Source organism: Aphelocoma coerulescens, unplaced genomic scaffold (genome assembly GCF_041296385.1).
Source record: "Aphelocoma coerulescens isolate FSJ_1873_10779 unplaced genomic scaffold, UR_Acoe_1.0 HiC_scaffold_186, whole genome shotgun sequence".
Classification (NCBI taxonomy): Eukaryota; Metazoa; Chordata; class Aves; order Passeriformes; family Corvidae; genus Aphelocoma; species Aphelocoma coerulescens.
The window spans coordinates 96,380-124,347 of record NW_027183534.1 but is presented as its reverse complement, the minus strand read 5'-3'; the positions used below and the strand labels follow the sequence as shown (position 1 = coordinate 124,347).

The 27,968-nt window shown below is 63.1% G+C and overlaps 1 protein-coding gene across 1 annotated transcript; it reads right to left on the bottom strand.

Annotated features, from left to right (window-relative positions):
- Window positions 1-14: 14 nt before the first annotated feature.
- On the bottom strand, window positions 15-27,861 carry USF1 (upstream transcription factor 1). The gene is made up of 11 exons (XM_068998894.1): window positions 27,786-27,861; window positions 20,904-20,972; window positions 17,782-17,831; window positions 15,937-16,055; window positions 14,454-14,555; window positions 10,592-10,781; window positions 7,710-7,797; window positions 6,928-6,986; window positions 3,914-4,008; window positions 3,689-3,817; window positions 15-116 (listed from the first exon to the last, which is right to left on the bottom strand). Exons 1-11 carry the CDS (start codon window positions 27,842-27,844, stop codon window positions 27-29), a joined length of 1,050 nt encoding a protein of 349 aa, XP_068854995.1. The 5' UTR covers window positions 27,845-27,861; the 3' UTR covers window positions 15-26.
- Between the last annotated feature and the right edge of the window lie 107 nt (window positions 27,862-27,968).

Genomic DNA, 27,968 nt, shown 5'->3' with positions numbered 1-27,968 from the left:
GGGGGGGGGGGGGGGTGGGGGAGGGGTCAGTGGGTGTCGTTTTTGATGACGATCTCCAGCCCGTGCTGGCGCAGCTGCGCCCGCAGCAGCAGGTTCTTGTTCTTCAGCTCCTCCACCTGCATTTGGGGAGGGGTCCCGGGGGGCGTCAGGCACCCCCCGCACCCCAAAATATCCCCCAGTGCTCTCCCAGTGCTCCCAGTAACTCCCAGTAACTCCCAGTACCCCAAACCCGCAGCAGCAGGTTCTTGTTCTTCAGCTCCTCTGCCGGGATTTGGGGAGGGGTCCCGAGGGGGTTTGGGGGGGGGTCAGAGCCTCCTCGCACCCCAAAAGATCCCCCTGCACCCCAAAATATCCCCCAGTGCTCTCCCAGTACAGCCCAGTGCTCCCAGTAACTCCCAGTACCCCAAACCCGCAGCAGCAGGTTCTTGTTCTTCAGCTCCTCCACCGGAATTTGGGGAGGGGTCCCGGGGGGGTCCGGCACCCCCTCGCACCCCAAAACATTCTCCAGGATCCCAAAATATCCCCCTGCACCCCAAAATATCCCCCAGTGCTCTCCCAGTAACTCCCAGTGCTCTCCCAGTAACTCCCAGTGCTCCCAGTAACTCCCAGTAACTCCCAGTACCCCAAACCCGCAGCTGCAGGTTCTTGTTCTTCGGCTCCTCCACCGGAATTTGGGGAGGGGTCCCGGGGGGTTTGGGGGGGGTCAGAGCCTCCTCGCACCCCAAAATATCCTCCAGGACCCCAAAAGATCCCCCTGCACCCCAAAATATCCCCCAGTGCTCTCCCAGTGCTCTCCCAGTAACTCCCAGTAACTCCCAGTACCCCAAACCCGCAGCAGCAGGTTCTTGTTCTTCAGCTCCTCTGCCGGGATTTGGGGAGGGGTCCCGAGGGGGTTTGGGGGGGGGTCAGAGCCTCCTCGCACCCCAAAAGATCCCCCTGCACCCCAAAATATCCCCCAGTGCTCTCCCAGTAACTCCCAGTGCTCCCAGTAACTCCCAGTAACTCCCAGTACCCCAAACCCGCAGCAGCAGGTTCTTGTTCTTCGGCTCCTCCACCGGAATTTGGGGAGGGGTCCCGGGGGGGTTGGGGGGGGGGGGTCAGGCACCCCCTGCACCCCAAAATATCCCCCAGTGCTCTCCCAGTACAGCCCAGTCCCTCCCAGTGCCCTCCCAGTCCATCCCAGTCCCTCCCAGTGCCCCCCACTGCCATCCCAGTGCCTCCCAGTGCTCCCAGTCCCCACCTGCTGCCGCAGGACCTCGTTGTCCATCTGGGGCCGCTCCAGGCCCCCGGCCCATCCCAGTCCATCCCAGTCCATCCCAGTCCATCCCAGTCCAGTCCAGTCCAGTCCCTCTCAATTCAATCCCAGTTGCTCTCAATCCAATCCCAGTCCCTCCCAGTGCCTCCCAATCCAACCCCAGTGCCTCCCAGTGCCTCTCAATCCAATCCCAGTGCCTCTCAATCCCAGTCCATCCCAGTGCCTCCCAATCCAATCCCAGTGCTTCCCAGTCCCTCTCAATCCACCCCCAATCCCTCCCAGTCCATCCCAGTGCCTCCCAGTGCTCCCAGTTCCCACCTGCTGCCGCAGGACCTCGTTGTCCATCTGCAGCTGCTCCAGGCCCCCGTCCCATCCCAGTGCCTCCCAATCCAATCCCAGTCCATCCCAGTGCCTCCCAATCCAATCCCAATCCAATCCCAGTCCATCCCAGTCCCTCCCAATCCAATCTCAGTGCCTCCCAATCCCTCCCAATCCAATCCCAGTCCCTCTCAATCCAATCCCAGTCCATCCCAGTCCCTCCCAATCCAATCCCAGTGCCTCCCAGTGCCTCCCAATCCAATCCCAGTGCCTCCCAGTGCCTCCCAATCCAATCCCAGTGCCTCCCAATCCAATCCCAGTGCCTCCCAGTGCCTCCCAATCCAATCCCAGTCCATCCCAGTCCCTCTCAATCCAATCTCAGTGCCTCCCAATCCCTCCCAATCCAATCCCAGTGCCTCCCAATCCAGTCCCAGTCCATCCCAATCCAATCCCAGTCCATCCCAGCGCCTCCCAGTGCTCCCAGTTCCCACCTGCTGCCGCAGGACCTCGCTGTCCATCTGCAGCTGCTCCAGGCCCCCGTCCCATCCCAGTGCCTCCCAATCCAATCCCAGTCCAGCCCAGTGCCTCCCAATCCAATCCCAGTGCCTCCCAGTCCCTCCCAATCCAATCCTAGTCCATCCCAGTGCCTCCCAATCCAATCCCAGTCCATCCCAGTCCCTCTCAATCCAATCTCAGTGCCTCCCAATCCCTCCCAATCCAATCCCAGTCCATCCCAGTGCCTCCCAATCCAATCCCAGTCCATCCCAATCCAATCCCAGTCCAGCCCAGTGCCCCCCACTGCTATCCCAGTCCCTCCCAATCCAATCCCAGTCCATCCCAGTGCCTCCCAATCCCTCCCAATCCAATCCCAGTGCCTCCCAATCCAATCCCAGTGCCTCTCAATCCCTCCCAATCCAATCCCAGTGCCTCCCAGTGCCTCCCAGTTCCCACCTGCTGCCACAGGACCTCGTTGTCCATCTGCAGCTGCTCCACGCTCCCATCCCATCCCAGTCCATCCCAATCCAATCCCAGTCCACCCCAGTCCATCCAAGTCCCTCTCAATCCAATCCCCAGTCCCCTCCCAATCCAATCCCAGTCCATCCCAGCACCTCCCAGTGCCTCCCAATCCCATCCCAGTCCATCCCAGTCCATCCCAGTGCCTCCCAATCCAATCCCAGTCCATCCCAGTGCCTCCCAGTGCCTCCTAGTGCCTCTCAATCCAATCCCAATCCCATCCCAGTGCCTCCCAGTGCTCCCAGTTCCCACCTGCTGCCGCAGGACCTCGTTGTCCATCTGCAGCTGCTCCAGGCCCCCGTCCCATCCCAGTGCCTCCCAATCCAATCCCAGTCCATCCCAGTGCCTCCCTGCGCCTCCCAGTCCCTCCCAATCCAATCCCAGTCCATCCCAGTGCCTCCCAATCCAATCCCAGTGCCTCCCAATCCAATCCCAGTCCCTCTCAATCCAATCCCAGTCCATCCCAGTGCCTCCCAATCCCTCCCAATCCAATCCCAGTGCCTCCCAATCCAATCCCAGTGCCTCTCAATCCCTCCCAATCCCATCCCAGTCCATCCCAGTGCTCCCAGTTGCCCACCTGCTGCCGCAGGACCTCGTTGTCCATCTGCAGCTGCTCCAGGCCCCCGTCTCATCCCAGTCCCTCCCAATCCAATCCCAGTCCATCCCAGTGCCTCCCAATCCAATCCCAATCCAATCCCAGTCCATCCCAGTCCCTCCCAATCCAATCTCAGTGCCTCCCAATCCCTCCCAATCCAATCCCAGTCCCTCTCAATCCAATCCCAGTCCATCCCAGTCCCTCCCAATCCAATCCCAGTGCCTCCCAGTGCCTCCCAATCCAATCCCAGTGCCTCCCAATCCAATCCCAGTGCCTCCCAGTGCCTCCCAATCCAATCCCAGTCCATCCCAGTGCCCCCCACTGCTATCCCAGTCCCTCCCAATCCAATCCCAGTCCATCCCAGTCCCTCTCAATCCAATCTCAGTGCCTCCCAATCCCTCCCAATCCAATCCCAGTCCATCCCAGTGCCTCCCAATCCAATCCCAGTCCATCCCAATCCCATCCCAATCCCATCCCAGTCCATCCCAGTGCTCCCAGTTGCCCACCTGCTGCCGCAGGACCTCGTTGTCCATCTGCAGCTGGTCCAGGCCCTGCAGCTCCTCGCTCAGCCGGAGGTTGCTCTGCCGCAGCTCCTGGATGTAATCGCAGGCCTTGGACAGGATCCCGCCCTTGCTCTGGGAATTCGGGAATTCGGGGTCACGGGGGGGGGGGGGTGGGGGATCCCCAAAAACCCCAAACGCGGCCCCAAATCCCCGGGGAAGGGCTGGGACCTGTCCGGATTTGGTGTTTTCCATGGAGCAGTCGGGGATGATCTTGGAGAGCTGCACGATCCAGTTGTTGATCTTGTCCCGGCGCCGGCGCTCCACTGGGAACGGGATCGGGAATTGGGGTTGGGAACTGGGATTGGGGGTTGGGAACTGGGATTGGGGGTTGGGAACTGGGATTGGGGGTTGGGGTTGGGAATTGGGGTTGGGATTGGGAACTGGAATTGGGGTTGGGGATTGGGAATTGGGGTTGGGAATTGGGGATTCCCAGTAGGGATGGGGGATTGGGAATGGGGGATTGGGAATTGGGGTTGGGAATTGGGGTTGGGGTTGGGAACTGGGGTTGGGGTTGGGATTGGGAATGGGGGTTGGGGTTGGGAACTGGGATTGGGATTGGGGTTGGGAATTGGGATTGGGGTTGGGGTTGGGAATTGGGGTTGGGAATTGGGGTTGGGAATTGGGGTTGGGAACTGGGATTGGGGTTGGGAACTGGGATTGGGGGTTGGGGTTGGGAATTGGGGTTGGGGTTGGGAACTGGGATTGGGATTGGGGTTGGGAATTGGGGTTGGGGTTGGGAATTGGGGTTGGGAATTGGGGTTGGGGTTGAGAACTGGGGTTGGGGTTGGGATTGGGGTTGGGGTTGGGAATTGGGGTTGGGAACTGGGATTGGGGTTGGGATTGGGAATGGGGGTTGGGGTTGGGAATGGGAATTGGGGTTGGGAACTGGGATTGGGGTTGGGAACTGGGATTGGGGTTGGGGTTGGGATTGGGGTTGGGAATTGGGGTTGGGAATTGGGGTTGGGAACTGGGATTGGGATTGGGGTTGGGGTTGGGAATTGGGGTTGGGGATTGGGGATTCCCAGTGGGGATGGGGGATTGGGAATGGGGGATTGGGAATTGGAGTTGGGAATTGGGGTTGGGAACTGGGTTGGGAATTCGGGTTGGGAACTGGGTTGGGGATTGGGAATTGGGGTTGGGAATTGGGATTGGGAACTGGGGTTGGGGTTGGGAACTGGGATTGGGGGTTGGGGTTGGGAATTGGGGTTGGGGATTGGGGTTGGGGTTGGGAACTGGGATTGGGATTGGGGTTGGGAACTGGGATTGGGGTTGGGAACTGGGATTGGGGTTGGGGTTGGGAACTGGGATTGGGGTTGGGAACTGGGATTGGGGTTGGGAACTGGGATTGGGGTTGGGGTTGGGAATGGGAATTGGGGTTGGGAACTGGGATTGGGGTTGGGAATTGGGGTTGGGAATTGGGGTTGGGGTTGGGAATTGGGGTTGGGGTTGGGGTTGGGAACTGGGGTTGGGAATTGGGGTTGGGAATTGGGGTTGGGAATTGGGATTGGGGTTGGGAATTGGGGTTGGGGTTGGGAACTGGGATTGGGATTGGGGTTGGGATTGGGGTTGGGAATTGGGGTTGGGAATTGGGGTTGGGAACTGGGATTGGGATTGGGGTTGGGGTTGGGAATTGGGGTTGGGGATTGGGGATTCCCAGTGGGGATGGGGGATTGGGAATGGGGGATTGGGAATTGGAGTTGGGAATTGGAGTTGGGAATTGGGGTTGGGAACTGGGTTGGGAATTCGGGTTGGGAACTGGGTTGGGGATTGGGAATTGGGGTTGGGAATTGGGATTGGGAACTGGGGTTGGGGATTGGGAATTGGGGTTGGGAACTGGGGTTGGGAATTGGGGTTGGGAATTGGGATTGGGGTTGAGAATCGGGGTTGGGGTTGGGAACTGGGATTGGGATTGGGAATTGGGGTTGGGAACTGGGATTGGGATTGGGGTTGGGAATGGGAATTGGAGTTGGGAATGGGGGATTCCCAGTGGGAATGGGGGATTGGGAATGGGGGGTTGGGAATTGGGATTGGGAATTGGGATTGGGGTTGGGAACTGGGATTGGGATTGGGGTTGGGGTTGGGAATTGGGGTTGGGAATTGGGATTGGGGTTGGGGTTGGGAATTGGGGTTGGGAACTGGGTTGGGGATTGGGAATTGGGGTTGGGAACTGGGAATGGGGATTGGGGTTGGGAATGGGGTTGGGAATTGGGGTTGGGGATTGGGGGATTCCCAGTGGGGATGGGGGATTGGGAATGGGAATTGGGAATTGGGATTGGGGTTGGGATTGGGGTTGGGAATTGGGGTTGGGAGTGGGGGATTCCCAGTGGGAATGGGGGATTGGGAATGGGAGATTGGGAATTGGGGTTGGGAATTGGGGCTGGGAATTGGGGTTGGGAATTGGGGTTGGGAACTGGGATTGGGAACTGGGATTGGGAATTCGGGTTGGGAATTGGGATTGGGAATTGGGGTTGGGAATTGGGAATTGGGATTGGGATTGGGATTGGGGTTGGGAATTGGGGTTGGGAATGGGGGATTCCCAGTGGGAATGGGGGATTGGGAATGGGGATTGGGAACTGGGAATTCCCAGTGGAGATGGGGGATTGGGAACGGGGGATTGGGAACGGAGGATTCCCAGTTGGGATTGGGGGACTGGAAATGGGGATGAGGAACGGGGGATTGGGAATGAGGATTGGGAATTGGGGTTGGGAATAGGGGTTGGGAACGGGGATTCCCAGTGGAAATGGGGGATTGGGAATGGGGGACTGGGAATGGGGATTGGGAATGGGGATTCCCAGTTGGGAATGGGGGATTGGGAATGGGGCATTGGGAATGGGGGGGTAACCCCGGGACCAGGATGACCCTTCAGGATTGGGGTGCCCCCTGGGGGATTGGGGTGTCCCCTGGGATTAGGGTGCCCCCTGGGATTTGGGGTGCCCCCTGGGATTGGGGTGTCCCCTGGGATTAGGGTGACCCCTCAGGTTTGGGGTGCCCCCTGGGATTTGGGGTGCCCCCTGGGGAACTGGGGTGCCCCGTGGGATTGGGGTGCCCCCTGGGAATTGGGGTGACCCCTCAGGTTTGGGGTGCCCCCTGGGAATTAGGGTGACCCCTGGGATGGTCCCTCGGGAATTGGGGTGCCCCCTGGGGAACTGGGGTGCCCCCTGGGATTGGGGTGCCCCCGGTACCTTCGTTGTGCTGTGCCCGGCGCTTCTCGTCCCGGGTGGCTCGGGGAGCCTCCGACTTCCTGCGGGGAACGGCGCCGGGGGGGGCTCAGGTGGGCACAAGTGTGCCCCAGGTGTGCCCCAGGTGTGCCTGGGTGTGCCCAGGTGTGCCCCAGGTGTGCCCCAGGTGTGCCTGGGTGTGCCCAGGTGTGCCCCAGGTGTGCCCCAAGTCTTCCCAGGTGTGCCCCAGGTGTGCCCTGGGTGTGCCCCAGGTGTGCCCAGGTGTGTCCCAAGTCTTCCCAGGTGTGCCCCAGGTGTGCCCCGGGTGTGCCCCAGGTGTGCCCAGGTGTGTCCCAAGTCTTCCCAGGTGTGCCTCGGTGTGACCCAGGTGTGACCAGGTGTGCCCAGGTATGACCCAGGTGTGCCCCAGGTGTGCCTCAGGTGTGCCCCAGGTGTGCCCAGGTGTGTCCCAGGTGTGGCCGGGTGTGCCCCAAATGTTCCCAGGTGTGTCCCAGGTGTGTCCAGGTGTGCCCCAGGTATGCCTAGGTATGACCCAGGTGTATCCAGGTGTGCCCAGGTATGACCCAGGTGTGCCCCAGGTGTTCCCAGGTGTGTCCCAGCTGTGCCCAGCTATGCCCAGCTGTGCCCAGATGTGCCCCAGGTGTGCCCCGGGTGTGCCCCGGGTGTGCCCAGGTGTGTCCTAGGTATGACCCAGGTGTGCCCAGGTGTTCCTGGGTGTGCCCAGGTGTGCCCAGGTGTGCCCCAGGTACGACCCAGGTGTGCCCCAGCTGTGCCCAGGTACTCACGGCGAGTAGGGGTGGGCACGGGGGGCGATGGAGCGCTGGGCCCCGCCCGGGAGCACCTCCTGAGGTGACATCATCACGAAAAACTGCCCTGCGAGCCCGAACGGGACAGGTGAGAGCCCAAATCCCACAGGGGAGAGCCCAAATCCCACAGGTGAGAGCCCAATCCCACAGGTGAGACCCCAAATGGGACAGGGGAGAGCCCAATCCCACAGGGGAGAGCCCAAATCCCACAGGGGAGACCCCAAATGGGACAGGGGAGACCCCAAATGGGACAGGGGAGAGCCCAAATCCCACAGGGGAGACCCCAAATCCCACAGGTGAGACCCCAAATGGGACAGGGGAGAGCCCAATCCCACAGCTGAGACCCCAATCCCATAGGTGAGACCCCAAATCCCACAGGTGAGAGCCCAAATCCCACAGGTGAGAGCCCAAATCCCACAGGGGAGAGCCCAAATCCCACAGGGGAAACCCCAAATCCCACAGGGGAGACCCCAAATGGGACAGGGGAGAGCCCAATCCCACAGGGGAGACCCCAAATCCCACAGGGGAGACCCCAAATCCCACAGGGGAGACCCCAAATCCCACAGGTGAGAGCCCAATCCCCGAGGTGAAACCCCAAATCCCACAGGGGAGACCCCAATCCCACAGGTGAGAGCCCAATCCCTGAGGTGAAACCCCAAATCCCACAAGGGAGACCCCAATCCCACAGGTGAGACCCCAAATGGGACAGGGGAGACCCCAAATGGGATGAGTGAGACCCCAAATCCCCCAGGGGAGACCCCAAATCTCCCAGGGGAGACCCCAAATGCATCCAGGTGAGTCCCAACCCCATCCAGGTGCCCCCCAAACCCCACCCAGCTGAGTCCCAACCCCACCCAGATGCCCCCAAACCCCATCCAGGTGCCCCCAAACCCCACCCAGGTGCCCCCCAACCCCACCCAGATGCCCCCAAACCTCATCCAGGTGCCCCCCAACCCCACCCAGAAGCCCCCAACCCCATTCAGGTACCCCCAAACCCCACCCAAGTGAGTCCCAATCCCACCCAGGTGCCCCCAAACCCCATCCAGCTGAGTCCAAACCCCACCCAGGTGTCCCCAAACCCCATCCAGGTGCCCCCAAACCCCACCCAGATGCCCCCAAACCCCATCCAGCTGCCCCCCAAACCCCACCCAGGTGAGTCCCAACCCCCCCCAGGTGCCCCCAAGCCCCTCCCAGGTGCCCCAAACCCCATCCAGGTGCCCCCAAACCCCACCCAGATGCCCCCAAACCCCATCCAGCTGCCCCCCAAACCCCACCCAAGTGAGTCCCAACCCCATCCAGGTGCCCTCAAACCCCATCCAGGTGCCCCCCAAACCCTTCCAGATGCCACCAAACCCCATCCAGGTGCCCCCCAACCTCACCCAGATGCCCTCAAACCCCACCCAGGTGCCCCCAAACCCCACCCAAGTGAGTCCCAACCCCACCCAGGTGCCCCCAAACCCCACCCAGCTGCCCCCCAAACCCCACCCAGGTGAGTCCCAACCCCCCCCCAGGTGCCCCCAAGCCCCTCCCAGGTGCCCCAAACCCCATCCAGGTGCCCCCAAACCCCACCCAGGTGCCCCCAAACCCCATCCAGCTGCCCCCCAAACCCCACCCAGATGCCCCCAAGCCCCACCCAGGTGAGTCGCGACCCCATCCACGTGCCCCAAACCCCACCCAAGTGAGTCCCAACCCCACCCAGGTACCCCCAAACCCCATCCAGATGAGTCCCAACCCCATCCAGCTGCCCCCCAACCCCACCCAGATGCCCCCAAACCCCACCCAGGTGCCCCCCACACCCTTCCAGATGCCACCAAACCCCATCCAGGTGCCCCCCAACCTCACCCAGATGTCCCCAAACCCCACCCAGATGCCCCCAAACCCCACCCAGATGCCCCCAAACCCCACCCAGGTGCCCCCAAACCCCACCCAGGTGCCCCCCAACCCCACCCAGGTGAGTCCCAACCCCATCCAGGTGCCCTCAAACCCCACCCAGGTGTCCCCAAACCCCACCCAAGTGAGCCCCAACCCCATCCAGGTGCCCCCAAACCCCACCCAGCTGCCCTCAAACCCCACCCAGGTGCCCTCAACCCCACCCAAGTGAGTCCCAACCCCATCCAGGTGCCCTCAAACCCCACCCAGGTGCCCCCAAACCCCATCCAGCTGCCCCCCAAACCCCACCCAGCTGAGTCCAAACCCCACCCAGGTGTCCCCAAACCCCATCCAGGTGCCCTCAAACCCCACCCAGGTGCCCCCAAACCCCACCCAGGTGCCCCCCAACCCCACCCAAGTGAGTCCCAACCCCATCCAGGTGTCCCCAAACCCCACCCAGGTGAGTCCCAACCCCACCCAGCTGCCCCTCAAACCCCATCCAGGTGCCCCCCAAACCCTTCCAGATGCCACCAAACCCCATCCAGGTGCCCCCCAACCTCACCCAGATGCCCTCAAACCCCACCCAGGTACCCCCAAACCCCACCCAAGTGAGTCCCAACCCCATCCAGGTGTCCCCAAACCCCACCCAAGTGAGTCCCAACCCCATCCAGGTGCCCTCAAACCCCACCCAGGTGCCCCCAAACCCCACCCAGGTGAGTCCCAACCCCATCCAGGTGAGTCCCAACCCCACCCAGGTGCCCCCAAACCCCACCCAGGTGAGTCCCAACCCCACCCAAGTGAGTCCCAACCCCACCCAGGTGCCCTCAAACCCCTTCCAGATGCCACCAAACCCCATCCAGGTGCCCCCCAACCTCACCCAGATGTCCCCAAACCCCACCCAGGTGCCCTCAAACCCCACCCAGGTGCCACCAAACCCCACCCAGCTGCCCCTCAAACCCCACCCAGGTGCCCCCCTCGCCCCCGTCCCTCACCTGTGGGCGTGGGCTGCCCCAGCAGCGCCTCGGAGCTCTGGGTGGTGACGACGGCGGTGGCGGCGGTGGCGGCGGTGGCGGCGGCGCCGTCGGCCACGCCCGCGGCGGGGAAATAGGTGTAGTGGGTCTCGGTGGCCGCCGCCTCCGTCTCCACCGCGTCCTCGCTCGTGAAGGCGCCCTGGATCACCGCCTGTGCGTGTGGGGGGGGGGACAGGTGAGGGACAGGTGGGGGGCAGGGGAGAGGTGGGGGGAGAGGTGGGGGGCAGGGGAGGGGCAGGTGAGGGACAGGTGAGGGGCAGGTGGGGGGCAGGTGAGGGAAAAGTGGGGGGCAGGGAGGGGCAGGTGAGGAACAGGTGGGGGGCAGGGGGAGAGGTGGGGGGAGAGGTGGGGGGCAGGGGAGGGGCAGGTGAGGGACAGGTGGGGGAGAGGTGAGGGGCAGGGGAGGGATGGGGAGGGAGAGGTGGGGGACAGGTGGGGGGCAGGTGGGGGACAGGGGAGGGAGAGGTGGGGGGCAGGTGGGGGAGAGGTGGGGGGCAGGTGGGGGGCACGGGAGGGATGGAGAGGGACAAGTGGGGGGTAGGGGAGAGACAGGTGGGGGGCAGGTGGGGGGCAGGGGAGGGGCAGGTGGGGGACACGGGAGGGATGGAGAGGGAGAGGTGAGGGAGAGGTGAGGGAGAGGTGAGGGACAGGTGTGGGAGAGGTGAGGGACAGGTGTGGGGCAGGTGGGGGGCAGGGGAGGGATGGAGAGAGAGAGGTGAGGGGCAGGGGAGGGACAGGGGAAGGACAGGTGGGGGGCAGGGGAGGGAGAGGGGAGGAACAGGTGGGGCAGTGGTGGGGGCAGGGGAGGGGCAGGGGAGGGAGAGGTGGGGGGCGGGGGAGGAGCAGGTGGGGGGCAGGTGAGGGAGAGGTGGGGGGCACGGGAGGGATGGGAAGAGAGAGGTGAGGGACAGGAGAGTGACAGGTGGGGGGCAGGGGAGGGACAGGTGGGGGGCAGGGGAGGGACAGGTGGGGGGCAGGTGGGGGAGAGGTGGGGGGCAGGTGGGGGAGAGGTGGGGGGCAGGTGGGGGGCACGGGAGGGACAGGGGAGGGGCAGGTGGGGGAGAGGTGGGGGGCAGGGGGGGGCACACAGGTGGGACAGGTGGGAGAGATGTGGGGGACACAGGTGGCACAGGTGAGACATGGGGGCACAGGTGAGACATGGGGGCACACGTGAGACATGGGAGCACAGGTGGCACAGGTGGGGGGGACACAGGTGACACAGGTGGCACAGGTGAGGGGGACACAGGTGGCACAGGTGGGGGGGACACAGGTGACACAGGTGGCACAGGTGGGGGGGACACAGGTGGCACAGGTGGGGGGGACACAGGTGACACAGGTGGCACAGGTGGCACAGGTGAGAGGGACACAGGTGGCACAGGTGAGACATGGGGGCACAGGTGAGACATGGGGGCACAGATGGCACAGGTGAGGTACAGGGGCACGGGTGAGACACGGGGGCACAGGTGAGACGGGGGGCACAGGTGAGACATGGGGGCACAGGTGGCACAGGTGAGACACGGGCACAGGTGAGACATGGGAGCACACGTGAGACAGGGGGACACAGGTGGCACAGGTGAGACACGGGGGCACAGGTGGGGCACGGGGGCACAGGAGAGATGGGGGCACAGGTGGCACAGGTGAGACACGGGGGCACAGGTGGGGCACAGGGGCACAGGAGAGACGGGGGCACAGGTGGCACAGGTGAGACACGGGGGCACAGGTGAGACGGGGGCACAGGTGAGACATGGGGGCACAGGTGAGAGGGGGGCACAGGTGGCACAGGTGAGCCCCAAGGGCACAGGTGGGGCACAGGGGCACAGCTGAGCTCAAGGCTACAGGTGGCACAGGTGGGACGGGGGGTGTGGCAGGGGCGTGGCACACCTGGGCCACCCCCCTGGGTGGGGCACAGGTGGCACAGGTGAGACCCAGGGGGGTGTGGCAGGGGCGTGGCCCAGTGCCACACCTGTGTCATGGATGGCATGGGGCACAGGTGGCACAGGTGGGCACAGAGGGGACAGCGGGCATGGCCAGGTGACCCACCTGTGTCATGGATGGTGTGGGGCACAGGTGGGCACAGAGGGGGCAGTGGGCATGGCCAGGTGACCCAGCTGTGTCATGGATGTCATGGGTGGCACAGGTGGGCACAGAGGGGACAGTGGGCATGGCCAGGTGACCCACCTGTGTCATGGGTGGTGTGGGGCACAGGTGGGCACAGAGGGGGCAGCGGGTGTGGCCAGGTGACCCACCTGTGTCATGGATGGTGTGGGGCACAGGTGGGCACAGAGGGGGCAGCGGGCGTGGCCAGGTGACCCACCTGTGTCATGGATGGCACAGGTGGCACAGGTGGGCACAGTGGGCGTGGCCCAGTGCCGCACCTGTGTCATGGATGGCACAGGTGGCACAGAGGGCACAGAGGGCACAGGTGGGCGTGCCCAGGTGACCCACCTGTGTCATGGATGGTACAGGTGGCACAGGTGGGCACAGCGGGCATGGCCAGGTGACCCACCTGTGTCACGGATGTCATGGGTGGCACAGGTGGGCACAGAGGGGACACAGGTGGGCGTGCCCAGGTGACCCACCTGTGTCATGGGTGGTGTGGGGCACAGGTGGGCACAGAGGGGACAGTGGGCGTGCCCAGGTGACCCACCTGTGTCATGGATGGCACAGGTGGCACAGGTGGGCACAGAGGGGGCACAGGTGGGCGTGGCCAGGTGACCCACCTGTGTCATGGATGGCACAGGTGGGCACAGGTGGGCACAGTGGGCGTGGCCCAGTGCCGCACCTGTGTCATGGATGGCACAGGTGGCACAGGTGGCACAGAGGGCACAGGTGGGCGTGCCCAGGTGACCCACCTGTGTCATGGATGGCACAGGTGGCACAGGTGGCACAGGTGGGCACAGAGGGGGCAGCAGGCATGCCCAGGTGACCCACCTGTGTCATGGGTGGTGTGGGGCACAGGTGGGCACAGAGGGGGCACAGTGGGTGTGCCCAGGTGACCCACCTGTGTCATGGATGGCACAGGTGGCACAGGTGGGCACAGAGAGGACAGTGGGCATGGCCAGGTGACCCACCTGTGTCATGGATGGCACAGGTGGCACAGGTGGCACAGAGGGCACAGGTGGGCGTGGCCAGGTGACCCACCTGTGTCATGGGTGGTGTGGGGCACAGGTGGCACAGGTGGCACAGGTGGGCACAGTGGGCGTGCCCAGGTGACCCACCTGTGTCATGGATGGCACAGGTGGCACAGGTAGGCACAGAGGGCACAGGTGGGCGTGGCCAGGTGACCCACCTGTGTCATGGATGGCACAGGTGGCACAGGTGGGCACAGTGGGCGTGGCCCAGTGCCGCACCTGTGTCATGGATGGCACAGGTGGCACAGAGGGCACAGAGGGCACAGGTGGGCATGCCCAGGTGACCCACCTGTGTCATGGGTGGTGTGGGGCACAGGTGGCACAGGTGGCACAGGTGGGCACAGTGGGCGTGGCCAGGTGACCCACCTGTGTCATGGATGGCACAGGTGGCACAGGTGGGCACAGAGAGGGCACAGGTGGGCGTGGCCAGGTGACCCACCTGTGTCATGGATGGCACAGGTGGCAGAGGTGGGCACAGAGGGGGCACAGGTGGGCACAGAGGGCACAGGTGGGCGTGCCCAGGTGACCCACCTGTGTCATGTATGGTGTGGGGCACAGGTGGCACAGAGGGGGCAGCGAGCATGGCCAGGTGACCCACCTGTATCATGGATGGCACAGGTGGCATAGGTGGGCACAGAGAGGGCACAGGTGGGCACAGAGGGGGCACAGGTGGGCGTGCCCAGGTGACCCACCTGTGTCATGGACTGCGTGGCCGGGTAGCCGCTGATGGCGCTGGTGCCCTCGGTCTGCGCGTCCAGCTGCCCGTCAGCCACCTGGATCACCCGGTACATCACCTGGCACAGGTGGGCACATCGCACAGGTGGGCACACGGGCACCCCCCCAAAGCCACCCGGTGTCCCCGCCTGGTACCGCACCTGCCACAGGTGGGCTACCTCAGGTATGCCCAGGTAGACCTGGGTGTGCCCAGGTGTGCCCAGGTGTATCCCAGGTGCCCCCCAGGTGCCCCCAACCCCCCCCGGGTGTGCCCAGGTGTGCCCAGGTGTATCCAGGTGTGCCCAGGTGCATCCCAGCTGTTCCCAGGTGCCCCCAACCCCCCACAGGTGTGCCCAGGTGGATCCCAGGTGTGCCCAAGTGTATCCAGGTGTGCCCAGGTGCCCCCCCAGGTGTGCCCAAGTGTATCCCAGGTGCCCCCCAGGTGTGCCCAGGTGTACCCAGCTGTTCCCAGGTGCCCCCCAGGTGTGCCCAGGTGTATCCCAGGTGTGCCCAGGTGTGCCCAGGTGCCCCCCACGTGTGCCCAGATGTACCCAGGTGTGTCCAAGTATATCCCAGGTGTCCCCCAGGTGTGCCCAGGTGTACCCAGCTGTTCCTAGGTGCCCCCCAGGTGTGCCCAGGTGTATCCCAGATGTGCCCAGGTGTATCCCAGGTGCCCCCCAGGTGTGCCCAGGTGTATCCCAGGTGCCCCCAACCCCCCCCCAGGTGTGCCCAGGTGTATCCAGGTGTATCCCAGCTGTGCCCAGGTGCCCCCAGGTGTGCCCAGGTGAATCCCAGGTGTGCCAACGTGTGCCCAGGTGTATCCCAGGTACCCCCAGGCTGCCCCCAGTTGTGCCCAGGTGTACCCAGGTGTTCCCAGGTGTGCCCAGATGTATCCCAGCTGTTCCCAGGTGCCCCCCAGGTGTATCCCAGCTGTGCCCAGGTGTGCCCAGGTGTATCCCAGGTGTGCCAACATGTGCCCAGGTGTGCCCAGGTGTATCCCAGGTGCCCCCAACCCCCCCCCAGGGTGTGCCCAGGTGTATCCCAGCTGTTCCCAGGTGCCCCCCAGGTGTGCCCAGGTGCCCCCCAGGTGTACCCCAGGTGTATCCCAGCTGTTCCCAGCTGTGCCCAGGTGTATCCCAGCTGTTCCCAGGTGCCCCCCAGGTGCCCCCAGGTGTATCCCAGGTGTATCCCAGCTGTTCCCAGTTGTGCCCAGGTGTATCCCAGCTGTGCCCAGGTGCCCCCCAGCTGTTCCCAGGTGCCCCCCAGGTGCCCCCCAGGTGCCCCCAGGTGTTCCCAGGTGTGCCCAGGTGTATCCCAGGTGTGCCAACATGTGCCCAGGTGTGCCCAGGTGTATCCTAGGTGCCCCCAACCCCCCCCAGGGTGTGCCCAGGTGTACCCCAGCTGTATCCCAGCTGTTCCCAGGTGCCCCCCAGGTGCCCCCAGGTGTGCCAGGTGCGGTACCTGCGTGCCGCCGCCCTCGGTCCTGAACACATACTTGACGCCGGGGTCGGGGAAGGTGGCGGCCGATTGGATGCTGGCGATGGCCACGCTCGTGGGGTCCTCGCCGGTGGCCACCGAGCCTGGGGGGGGAGGGGGGGGCTGACACCCAAAATTGGGGGGGGAGGCACCCCAAACTGGGGATGGGCACCCGAAAATGGGGATGGGCACCTGAAAATGGGGAGGGGGCACCCGAAACTGGGGATGGGCACCTGAAACTGGGAGGGGGCACCCAAAATTGGGGGGAATACCTGAAATCGGGGAGGGGGCACCCAAAATGGGGAGGGGGCAACCAAACTGGGGATAGGGTACCCAAAACTGGGAGGGGGCACCCAAACTGGGGGGAGGGCACCCAAAATTGGGAGGGGGTACCCAAAACTGGGGGAAGGGCACCCAAAACTGGGGGGAGGGCACCCAAAACTGGGAGGGGGCACCCAAACTGGGAGGGGGCACCCAAACTGGGGGGAGGGCACCCAAAATTGGGGGGGGGGGGAGGGGAGGGCACTGCCCCCCCTCAGACCCACCTCAGACCCCCCCAACCCCCCCAAAATCCCCCATGACCCCTCTTGACCCCCCCTTATCCCCCATAACCCCACAAAGACCCCCCAAAACCCCCCACAGACCCCCCCAATCCCCCCTTAGCCCCACAAAGCCCCCCCAAAACCCCCTCACGGACCCCATAATGCCCCAAAACTCCCCAAATATCCCCCCCAAAATCACCCCATAACCCCCCAAAACTCCCCAAAACCCCCTCACAGACCCCCAAAACCCCCTCATGGACACCCATAACCCCCCCAACCCCCTCCCAGCCCCCCCATAACCCCACAAAGACCCCCCCAATCCCCCCAACCCCCACAAAGCCCCCCCAAAACTCCCTCCTGGACCCCCATAACCCCCCAAAACCCCCCCAAATATCACCCCATAACCCTCATAACCCCCCAAAACCCCACCAAACCCCCCCCCCAAAATCACCCTGTACCCTCCCATAACCCCCCAAAACCTCCCAAAATCACCCCATGCCCCCCATAACCCCCCAAACCCCCCCAAAAATCACCCCATACCCCCCATACCCTCCCATAACCCCCCAAAACCCCCCAAACCCTCCCAAAATCACCCCAAAATCACCCCAAAATCACCCCATACCCCCCAAAACACCCCCAAAATCACCCCATACCCTCCCAAAACCCCCCCAAACTCCCCCATAACCCCCCCCAAACCCCCCATAACCCCCCAAAACACCCCCAAAATCACCCCATAGCCCCCCAAAACCCCCCCAAACTCCCCCATAACCCCCCCATACCCCCCAAAACCCCCCCAAACTCCCCCATAACCCCCCAAAACCACCCCATATCCCCCCATTACCCCCCCCAAACCACCCCGTACCCCCCCAAAACACCCCCAAACTCCCCCATAACCCCCCCAAACTCCCCCATAACCCCCCCAAAACCCCCCAAAACCCCCCCAAACTCCCCCATAACCCCCCCAAAACGACCCCATACCCCCCAAAACACCCCCAAAATCACCCCATGCCCTCCCAAAACCTCCCCAAAACCCCCCCAAACTCCCCCATAACCCCCCCAAAACGACCCCATACCCCCCAAAACACCCCCAAAATCACCCCATAACCCCCCAAAACCCCCACAAACTCCCCCATAACCCCCCAAAACCACCCCATACCCCCCCATTACCCCCCCCCAAACCACCCCGTACCCCCCAGACCCCCCTAATCCCACCACACCCCCCCCAAAAATAACCCCATAACCCCCCCAAAGACCCCCCAAACCCCATTTTGGGGGGTCCCCCCCTCACCCTCTTGGATCTGCACCGTCCCCTCCTCCGTCTCAGCTGCTTTTTGCTGCCTGGGGATGGGGAGGGGGTTAAGGGGGGGGTCCCTGAGCCCCCCAAACCCCAAATCCGGGACCCCCCAAATCACCCCCTCCCCCCACGGGGCAGTTTTGGGGGTCCCAGCATGAGGGGGATGGGTCCCTGTGCTGATTTGAGGGGGGGTCTTGGGACCCAGAGGGGTCCCAGAGCTGTTTTGGGGGTCCCAGTTTGAATTTTGGGGGTTCTGGGGCAGTTTGGGGGGGTCCCAGTGCTGTTTAAGGGAGGTCTCGGGGCACTTTTGGGGGTCCTGGGGCAATTTTAGGGGTCCCAGATCGGATTTGGGGGGTCCTGGATCACATTTGGGTATCCCAGGGTGGTTTTGGGGGCACCCGAGGGCCTTTTATGGGGTTCTGGGGCAGTTTTGGGGGTCCCAGCATGGGGGGGATGGGTCCCTGTGCTGATTTGAGGGGGGGTCTTGGGACCCAGAGGGGTCCCAGAGCTGTTTTGGGGGTCCCAGTTTGAATTTTGGGGGTTCTGGGGCAGTTTTGGGGGGGGTCCAAGGGTCATTTAAGGGGTTCTGGGATGGTTTTGGGGGTCCTGGGGCCATTTTGGGGATCCTGGGGCAGTTTTGGGGGGGTCCAAGGGCTGTTTAAGGGGTTCCAGGATGGTTTTGGGGGTCTCAGATTGAATTTTGGGGGTCCTGGGGCACTTCTGGGGGGGTCCAAGGGTCATTTAAGGGGTTCCTGGATGGTTTTGGGGGTCCTGGGGCCATTTTGGGGGTCCTGGATCAGATTTGGGTGTCCCAGGGCAGTTTTGGGGGGGGTCCCAGTGCTGTTTTAGGGAGGTCTCGGGGCAGTTTTGGGGGTCCTGGGGCAATTTTAGGGGTCCCAGATCGGATTTGGGGGGTCCTGGATCAGATTTGGGTGTCCCAGGGTGGTTTTGGGGGGATCTGAGGGCCTTTTATGGGGTTCTGGGGCCGTTTTGGGGGTCCTGGGGCAATTTTGGGGGTCCCAGATCAGATTTGGGGGGGTCCTGGATCAGATTTGGGTATCCCAGGGTGGTTTTGGGGGGTCCCGAGGGCCTTTTATGGGGTTCTGGGGCAGTTTTGGGGGTCCCAGCATGGGGGGGATGGGTCCCTGTGCTGATTTGAGGGGGGGTCTTGGGACCCAGAGGGGTCCCAGAGCTGTTTTGGGGGGCCAAGATTGAATTTTGGGGCTTCTGGTGCAGTTTTGGGGGGGTCCAAGGGTCATTTAAGGGGTTCTGGGATGGTTTTGGGGGTCCTGGGGCCATTTTGGGGATCCTGGGGCAGTTTTGGGGGGGTCCAAGGGCTGTTTAAGGGGTTCCAGGATGGTTTTGGGGGTCTCAGATTGAATTTTGGGGGTCCTGGGGCAGTTCTGGGGGGGGTCCAAGGGTCATTTAAGGGGTTCCTGGATGGTTTTGGGGGTCCTGGGGCCATTTTGGGGGTCCTGGATCAGATTTGGGTGTCCCAGGGCAGTTTTGGGGGGGGTCCCAGTGCTGTTTTAGGGAGGTCTCGGGGCAGTTTTGGGGGTCCTGGGGCAATTTTAGGGGTCCCAGATCGGATTTGGGGGGTCCTGGATCAGATTTGGGTGTCCCAGGGTGGTTTTGGGGGCACCCGAAGGCCTTTTATGGGGTTCTGGGGCAGTTTTGGGGGTCCCAGCATGGGGGGGATGGGTCCCTGTGCTGATTTGAGGGGGGGTCTTGGGACCCAGAGGGGTCCCAGAGCTGTTTTGGGGGTCCCAGATTGAATTTTGGGGGTTCTGGGGCAGTTTTGGGGGGGTCCCAGTGCTGTTTAAGGGAGGTCTTGGGGCAGTTTTGGGGGTCCTGGGGCAATTTTGGGGGTCCCAGATCAGATTTGGGGGGGTCCTGGATCAGATTTGGGTGTCCCAGGGTGGTTTTGGGGGGTCTTGAGGGCCTTTTATGGGGTTCTGGGGCCGTTTTGGGGGTCCCAGATGGGATTTGGGGAATCCTGGGTTCAGTTTTGGGGGGGTCCCAGGTCTGTTTGAGGGGTCCCAGAGCAGATTTTGGGGGTCCTGGGTCAATTTTGGGGGCCTTAGGTCAGATTTCAGGGGGTCCTAGAGCTGTTTGGGGGTTCTGGGGTAGTTATGGGGGGTCCTGGGTCCATTTTGGAGTCCTGACTCAGATTTAGGCAGTCCCAGAGCAGATTTTGGGGCTCCTGGGTCCATTTTGGGGTCCTGTCTCAGATTTGGGGGGGTCCCAAGTCTGTTTTGGGGTCCTGAGTCAGATTTGGGGTGTTCTGAGCCAGATTTGGGGGGGTCCCAGGGCTGTTTTGGGGATCCTGGGTTGGATTTAGGGGGTCCTGGGTGAGTTTTGGGCAGTCCTAGGTCAGTTTGGGGGCTCCCAGGTCAGATTTTGGGGCTTCCAGGTGAGTTTTGGGGGTCCCAGGTCAGGTTTTGGGGCTTCCAGGTGAGTTTTGGGGGTCCCAGGACAGATTCTGGGGCTTCCAGTTGAGTTTTCGGGGTCCCAGGTCAGATTTTGGGGGTCCTAGATCAGATTTTGGGGGTCCCGGGTGAGATTCTGGGGGTTCCAGGTGAGATTCTGGGGGTCCGAGGTCAGATTTTGGGGGTCCCAGGTGAGATTCTGGGGGTTCCAGGTGAGTTTTGGGGGGCCCAGGACAGATTTTGGGGCTTCCAGGTGAGTTTTGGGGGTCCCAGATCAGATTTTGGGGGTCCCAGGTGAGATTCTGGGGGTCCCAGGTGAGTTTTGGGGGTCCCAGGTCAGGTTTTGGGGGTTCCAGATCAGATTTTGGGGGTCCCAGGTGACATTCTGGGGATTCCAGGTCAGATTTTGGGGGTCCCAGGTCAGGTTTTGGGGCTTCCAGGTGAGTTTTGGGGCTTCCAGGTGAGTTTTGGGGGTCTCAGGTCAGGTTTTGGGGCTTCCAGGTGAGTTTTGGGGGTCCCAGGTCAGGTTTTGGGGGTCCCAGGTGAGTTTTGGGGTCCCAGGTCAGGTTTTGGGGGTCCCAGGTCAGGTTTTGGGGGTCCCAGGTGAGTTTTGGGGTCCCAGGTCAGGTTTTCGGGGTCCCAGGTCAGGTTTTGGGGGTCCCAGGTGAGTTTTGGGGTCCCACTCACCCCTTCATGGCTCGGCTCCCTCGGGCATCAGCGGGGCGGGAGCGGAGCAGCCTCACGGCCTTCAGAGCCCTGCGGGGACAGCGGGGTCAGGGACAATGGGGACATAGGGACAGCGGGGTCAGGGACAATGGGGTCAGGGACAATGGGGTCAGGGACAATGGGGTCAGGGACAGCGGGGTCAGGGACACAGGGACATGGGGACAGCGGGGTCAGGGACAGCGGGGTCAGGGACAGTGGGGTCAGGGACAGCGGGGTCAGGGACAGTGGGGACATAGGGACAGCGGGGTCAGGGACACAGGGACATGGGGACAGCGGGGTCAGGGGCAATGGGGTCAGGGACAGCGGGGTCAGGGACAATGGGGACATAGGGACAGCGGGGTCAGGGACACAGGGACATGGGGACAGCGGGGTCAGGGGCAATGGGGTCAGGGACAATGGGGTCAGGGACAGTGGGGACATGGGGACATGGGGACAGCGGGGTCAGGGACAGTGGGGTCAGGGACAGCGGGGTCAGGGACAATGGGGTCAGGGACAATGGGGTCAGGGACAGGGGAACAGTGGGACACAGGGACAGTGGGGTCAGGGACAATGGGGTCAGGGACAATGGGGTCAGGGACAGGGGAACAGTGGGACACAGGGACAGTGGGGTCAGGGACAATGGGGTCAGGGACAATGGGGTCAGGGACAGGGGAACAGTGGGACACAGGGACAGCGGGGTCAGGGACAGCGGGGTCAGGGACAGTGGGGACATGGGAAAATGGGGACAGCGGGGTCAGGGACAGCAGGGTCAGGGACAGCAGGGTCAGGGACAATGGGGACATGGGGACATGGGGACAGCGGGGACATGGGGACAGCGGGGTCAGGGACAGCGGGGTCAGGGACAGTGGGGACATGGGGACATGGGGACAGCGGGGACATGGGGACAGCGGGGTCAGGGACAGTGGGGTCAGGGACACAGGGACATGGGGACATGGGGACAGCGGGGTCAGAGACAGTGGGGTCAGGGACAGCGGGCTCAGGGACGGGGGAACAGTGGGACACAGGGACAGTGGGGTCAGGGACAGTGGGGTCAGGGACAGTGGGGTCAGGGACAGCGGGGACATGGGGACAGCAGGATCAGGGACAATGGGGTCAGGGACAGGGGGGTCAGGGACACAGGGACAGTGGGGTCAGGGACAGCGGGGTCAGGGACAGCGGGGTCAGGGACAGCGGGACATGGGGACAGCCGGACAGCGGGGTGGGGGACATGGGGACATGGGGACAGCGGGGTCAGGGACAGCAGGGTCAAGGACAATGGGACACCGGGACAGCGGGGTCAGGGACACGGGGACATGGGGATATGGGGACATGAGGACGGCTGGACAGCGGGGTCAGGGACAGTGGGGTCGGGGACATGGGGACACAGGGACAGCCGGACAGCAGGGTCAGGGACATGGGGTCAGTGGGACATGGGGACAGGGGGGGTCAGGGACAGTGGGGTCAGGGACACAGAGACATGGCGACATGGGGACATGGGGACAGCGGGACACAGGGACAGCGGGGTCAGGGACATGGGGACATGGGGACAGTGGGGTCAGGGACAGCGGGGTCAAGGACAGTGGGACACAGGGACAGTGGGGTCAGGGACACAAGGACATGGGGACAGCGGGGTCAGGGACAGTGGGGTCAGGGACAGGGAGACATGGGGACATGGGGACAGCGGGGTCAGGGACAGTGGGGTCAGGGACACGGGAACATGGGGCAGCCGGACAGTGGGGTCAGGGACAGGAGGATCAGGGACACAGGGACAGCCGAACAGCGGGGTCAGGGACACAGGGACAGTGGGACATGGGGACAGTGGGGTCAGGGACAGCAGGGTCAGGAACATCAGGATAAAGGGACACTGGGGTCAGGGACACTGGGATAATGGGACACCAGGGTCAGGGACATTGGGATAAGGGGATAATGGGACACTGGGGTCAGGAATACCAGGACACAGGGACATTGGGGTGAGGGACATTGGGATAAGGGGATACAGGGACACCGGGGTCAGGGACACCGGGATAATGGGACACCGGGGTCAGGGACATTGGGGTCAGGGACATTAGGATAAGGGGATACAGGGACACCGGGGTCAGGGACACCGGGATAATGGGACACCGGGGTCAGGGACATTGGGGTCAGGGACATTAGGATAAGGGGATACAGGGACACCGGGGTCAGGGACACCAGGATAATGGGACACCGGGGTCAGGGACATTGGGGTCAGGGACATTAGGATAAGGGGATACAGGGACACCGGGGTCAGGGACACCAGGATAATGGGACATCGGGGTCAGGGACATTGGGGTCAGGGACATTGGGATAAGGGGATACAGGGACACCGGGGTCAGGGACACCAGGATAATGGGATACAGGGACACTGGGGTCAGGGACACCGGGATAATGGGACACCAGGACACCGGGGTCAGGGATAGCAGGACACAGGGACATTGGGGTGAGGGACACTGGGATAAGGGGATACAGGGACACCGGGGTCAGGGACATTGGGATAATGGGACACTGGGGTCAGGGACACTGGGATAAGGGGATACAGGGACTCTGGGGTCAGGGACATTGGGATAAGGGGATACAGGAACACTGGGGTTCAAGGACATTGGGATAATGGGACATCAGGGTCAGGGACATTGGGATAATGGGATACAGGGACACTGGGGTCAGGGACATTGGGATAATGGGACACCAGGACACCGGGGTCAGGGATAGCAGGACACAGGGACATTGGGGTGAGGGACACTGGGATAAGGGGATACAGGGACACCGGGGTCAGGGACATTGGGATAAGGGCATACAGGGACACTGGGGTCAGGGACATCGGGATAATGGGACACCGGGGTCAGGGACATTGGGATAAGGGGATACAGGGACACTGGGGTCAGGGACACCCGGACACAGGGACATTGGGGTCAGGGACATCGGGATAAGGGGACACTGGGGTCAGGGACATTGGGATAATGGGACACCAGGGTCAGGGACATCGGGATAAGGAGACACAGGGACACCGGGGTCAGGGACATCGGGATAATGGGATGGGGTCAGGGACACCGGGATATCAGGATACAGCAGGATTGGGATAAGGGGATACAGGGACACTGGGGTCAGGGACACCCGGACACAGGGACATTGGGGTCAGGAACATCGGGATAAGGGGACACCGGGGTCAGGAACATCGGGATGCAGGGATGGGGTCAGGGACACCGGGATATCGGGATACAGCGGGATGGGGCCATGGATAGCAGGACAGGGGGGGACAGGGACACAGGGATGGGGACAGGGACACGGGGACTCGCATTTAGGGACAAGGAGGGTCAGGGATTGGGATATGGGGACAGGGACAGGGACATGGGAACAGGGATGGGGACAGAGACACAGCGATGGGGACAGGACAGGGATATGGGAACAGGGGTCAGGGATGGGAACAGGGATATGGGGTCACAGGGACACAGGGATGGAGACAGGACAGGGATATGGGAACAGGGGGACAGGGATGGGGACAGGACAGGGATATGGGAACAGGTACACAGGGATGGGGACAGGGATATGGGAACAGAGGACAGGGATGGGGACAGGGATATAGGAACGGGTCAGGGATGGGGACAGGGGGACAGGGATATGGGAACAGGACAGGGATGGGGACAGGACTGGGATATGGGGTCACAGGGGGACAGGGATGGGGACAGGACAGGGATATGGGGTCACAGGGACACAGGGATGGGAACAGGACAGGGAGATGGGAACAGGGACACAGGGATGGGGACAGGGATATGGGGTCACAGGGGGTCAGGGATGGGGACAGGAAAGGGATATGGGGTCAAAGACGGACAGGAATGGGAACAGGGATATGGGAACAGGGGGTCAGGGATGGGGACAGGGATATGGGAACAGGGGGACAGGGATGGGGACAGGACAGGGATATGGGAACAGGGACACAGGGATGGGGACAGGGATATGGGAACAGGGGTCAGGGATGGGGACAGGGGGACAGGGATATGGGAACAGGGACACAGGGATGGGGACAGGACTGGGATATGGGGTCACAGGGGGACAGGGATGGGGACAGGACAGGGATATGGGGTCACAGGGATGGAGACAGGACAGGGATATGGGAACAGGGGGACAGGGATGGGGACAGGACAGGGATATGGGAACAGGGACAGGGATGGGGAGAGGGATATAGGAACAGGGGTCAGGGATGGGGACAGGGGGACAGGGATATGGGAACAGGACAGGGATGGGGACAGGACAGGGATATGGGAACAGGGACAGGGATATGGGAACAGAGGACAGGGATGGGGAGAGGGATATAGGAACAGGGGTCAGGGATGGGGACAGGGGGACAGGGATATGGGAACAGGACAGGGATGGGGACAGGACTGGGATATGGGGTCACAGGGATGGGGACAGGACTGGGATATGGGGTCACAGGGACACAGGGATGGGAACAGGGACTGGGACACCAGAATGGGACAGCGGGATGGGACACCGGCCACCCTGCCCAGGCATTGGTCACCACAATGGACCACTGGCCACCACGAACAGCCACCGGCCACCACGATGGGACACCGGTCACCACCACGGGACACCGGCCACCACAGCAGGACAGTGACCACTGGGATCAGACACCAGTGGGACACCGGTCACCTCTATGGGACACTGGTCATTGTGACTGGACACTGGCCATGACAGGACACTGGCCACCATGACCACACACTGGCCACCCCAACTGGCCACCACTAAGGGACACTTGTGACCAGCTACAGCCACCATTTCCAGGTGTCCCCCCAGGTGACAACGTGTCCCCCAAACCCACAGGATTTGTCCCCAAACCCACCAGCACCCCCAGGGTGACACTTTGGGGGTGACCCCAGGGTGGCCATAACCCCTCACGCCCCCTCAATAGGGACACCCCAACCGGTGGCAGGTCCCCACTTTGGGGTGGCACTGGGGGAGGTGACAAGTTGGGGGTCACTGAAGGGGGGGTGACAGATGGGGGTGGCAGAGGGGACAGTGACACACCCGGAGGGACAAGAATGAGGCTGGGGGGGGACATTTAGTGGGGTGACAGAGAAGGGGGGACACGGAGGGGGGTGACAGTGATGGGGGGGACACAGCTGAAGGGGGGAGGGGTGACAGTGACAGACCCCGGGGAGGGACATGGGGTGGGGGAAGGGGGGGGGGTGACAGAATTGGAGGGGGTGACAGAGAAAGGGGGGGGTGACACGAAAAGGGGTGACATGAAAGGGGGGTGACATGAAAAGGGGGTGACAGAGAAAGGGGGGGTGACACGAAAAGGGGTGACATGAAAGGGGGGTGACAGAGAAAGGGGGGGTGACACGAAAAGGGGTGACATGAAAAGGGGGTGACATGAAAAGGGGGTGACATGAAAGGGGGGTGACAGAGAAAGGGGGGGTGACACGGAGAGGGGGGACATGAAAGGGGGGTGACAGTGACGGAGTGGGGGTGACACGAAAAGGGGTGACATGAAAGGGGGGTGACACGAAAAGGGGTGACGTGAAAGGGGGGTGACAGAGAAAGGGGGGGGTGACATGAAAGGGGGGTGACAGTGATTGGGGGGGTGACACAAAAAGGGGTGACATGAAACGGGGGTGACATGAAAGGGGGGGTGACACGAAGAGGGGTTGACAGTGATGGAGCAGGGGTGACACGAAAAGGGGTGACATGAAAGGGGGGTGACAGAGAAAGGGGGGGTGACACGAAAAGGGGTGACATGAAAGGGGGGGTGACAGTGATTGGGGGGTTGACACGAAAAGGGGGTGACACGAAAGGGGGGTGACAGAGAAAGGGGGGTGACACGAAGAGGGGTGACATGAAAGGGGGGTGACAGTGATTGGGGGGGTGACACGAAGAGGGGTGACATGAAAGGGGGGTGACAGTGACGGGGTGGGGGTGACACGAAGAGGGGTGACATGAAAGGGGGGCGACAGTGATTGGGGGGGTGACACGAAAAGGGGTGACACGAAAGGGGGGTGACATGAAAGGGGGGGGTCGACACGAAAAGGGGTGACAGAGAAAGGGGGGTGACACGAAAAGGGGTGACATGAAAGGGGGGTGACAGTGATTGGGGTGGGGGTGACACGAAGAGGGATGACATGAAAGGGGGGTGACACGAAGAGGGGTTGACAGTGATGGGGCAGGGGTGACACGAAGAGGGGTGACATGAAAGGGGGGTGACAGAGAAAGGGGGGTGACACGAAAAGGGGTGACATGAAAGGGGGGTGACAATGATTGGGGGGGGTGACACGATGGCGGCTGAGGGACCCTGGGGGAGAGAGGAGAACACGGAGCAGAGGTGACAAATTGAGGGGGGGACACGCAAGGGGTGACAGCGACAGCTCGGGGACACACACACGGAGCGGGGGGGGGGGGGGAGGGGACACAAAAGGGGTGACAAAATGGGGGGGGAGGGGAGGGAAAGGCCACCAAGGGGGCGACACTGACAGAGCGGGGCGGGGGGGGGGGGGGACACGAAGGGGTGACAAAGTGGGTGTGGGGGGGGGAGGGGCGCGACACCGACACACGGGGGGGGTCGTTACCGAGCGCGGGGGAGGGGACACGAACGGGGGACCTGGGGGGGGGGTGACAGTGACAACCGGCTGCGCGCGCCTGAGGGGGGGGGCGGGGGGATCACCCCCACGGGCCTCCACCACCCCCCCCCTTCCCTTCCCTTCCCCTCCCCTCCCCCGCCCTTCCCCGCGGGCCCGGCGGGCGCGGCCGCTCCCTTTCCGCGGCCGGGGCTGTGGCGGGGTCGCGGTGTCCCCGTTCACGGCGGGGTTCGCCCCTCGGTGTCCCCCGGGGACCCCCCCCCTCCGCCCCCCCCGGTACCTCTCGGCCTCGGGCCCTGCGCGCCTTCGGCCCCTTGTCTCGCCATGGGCCCCGCACATGCGCACGGCGCCGCCGCGCCGCCATCTTGGGCGCGGGCGGAAGCTCCCCCCCCTCTCCTCACGCAGCCCCCGCCCGGCTTCGCGCCGCCATCTTGGGCCGGGGCGCCGCTCCGCGCGGGGCCGC

Bases quoted from the DNA above. Each gene is read 5' to 3' on its own strand.
- USF1 (XM_068998894.1), bottom strand. From the start codon at position 27,844: ATGTGCGGGGCCCATGGCGAGACAAGGGGCCGAAGGCGCGCAGGGCCC. The intron at 10,782-14,453 runs GTGGGTCACCTG...CCACACGCACAG, and splicing joins CCACGCAGTCCATGACACAG to GCGGTGATCCAGGGCGCCTT. The intron at 4,009-6,927 runs GTACCGGGGGCA...TCCCGTTCCCAG, and splicing joins CCGGGCACAGCACAACGAAG to TGGAGCGCCGGCGCCGGGAC.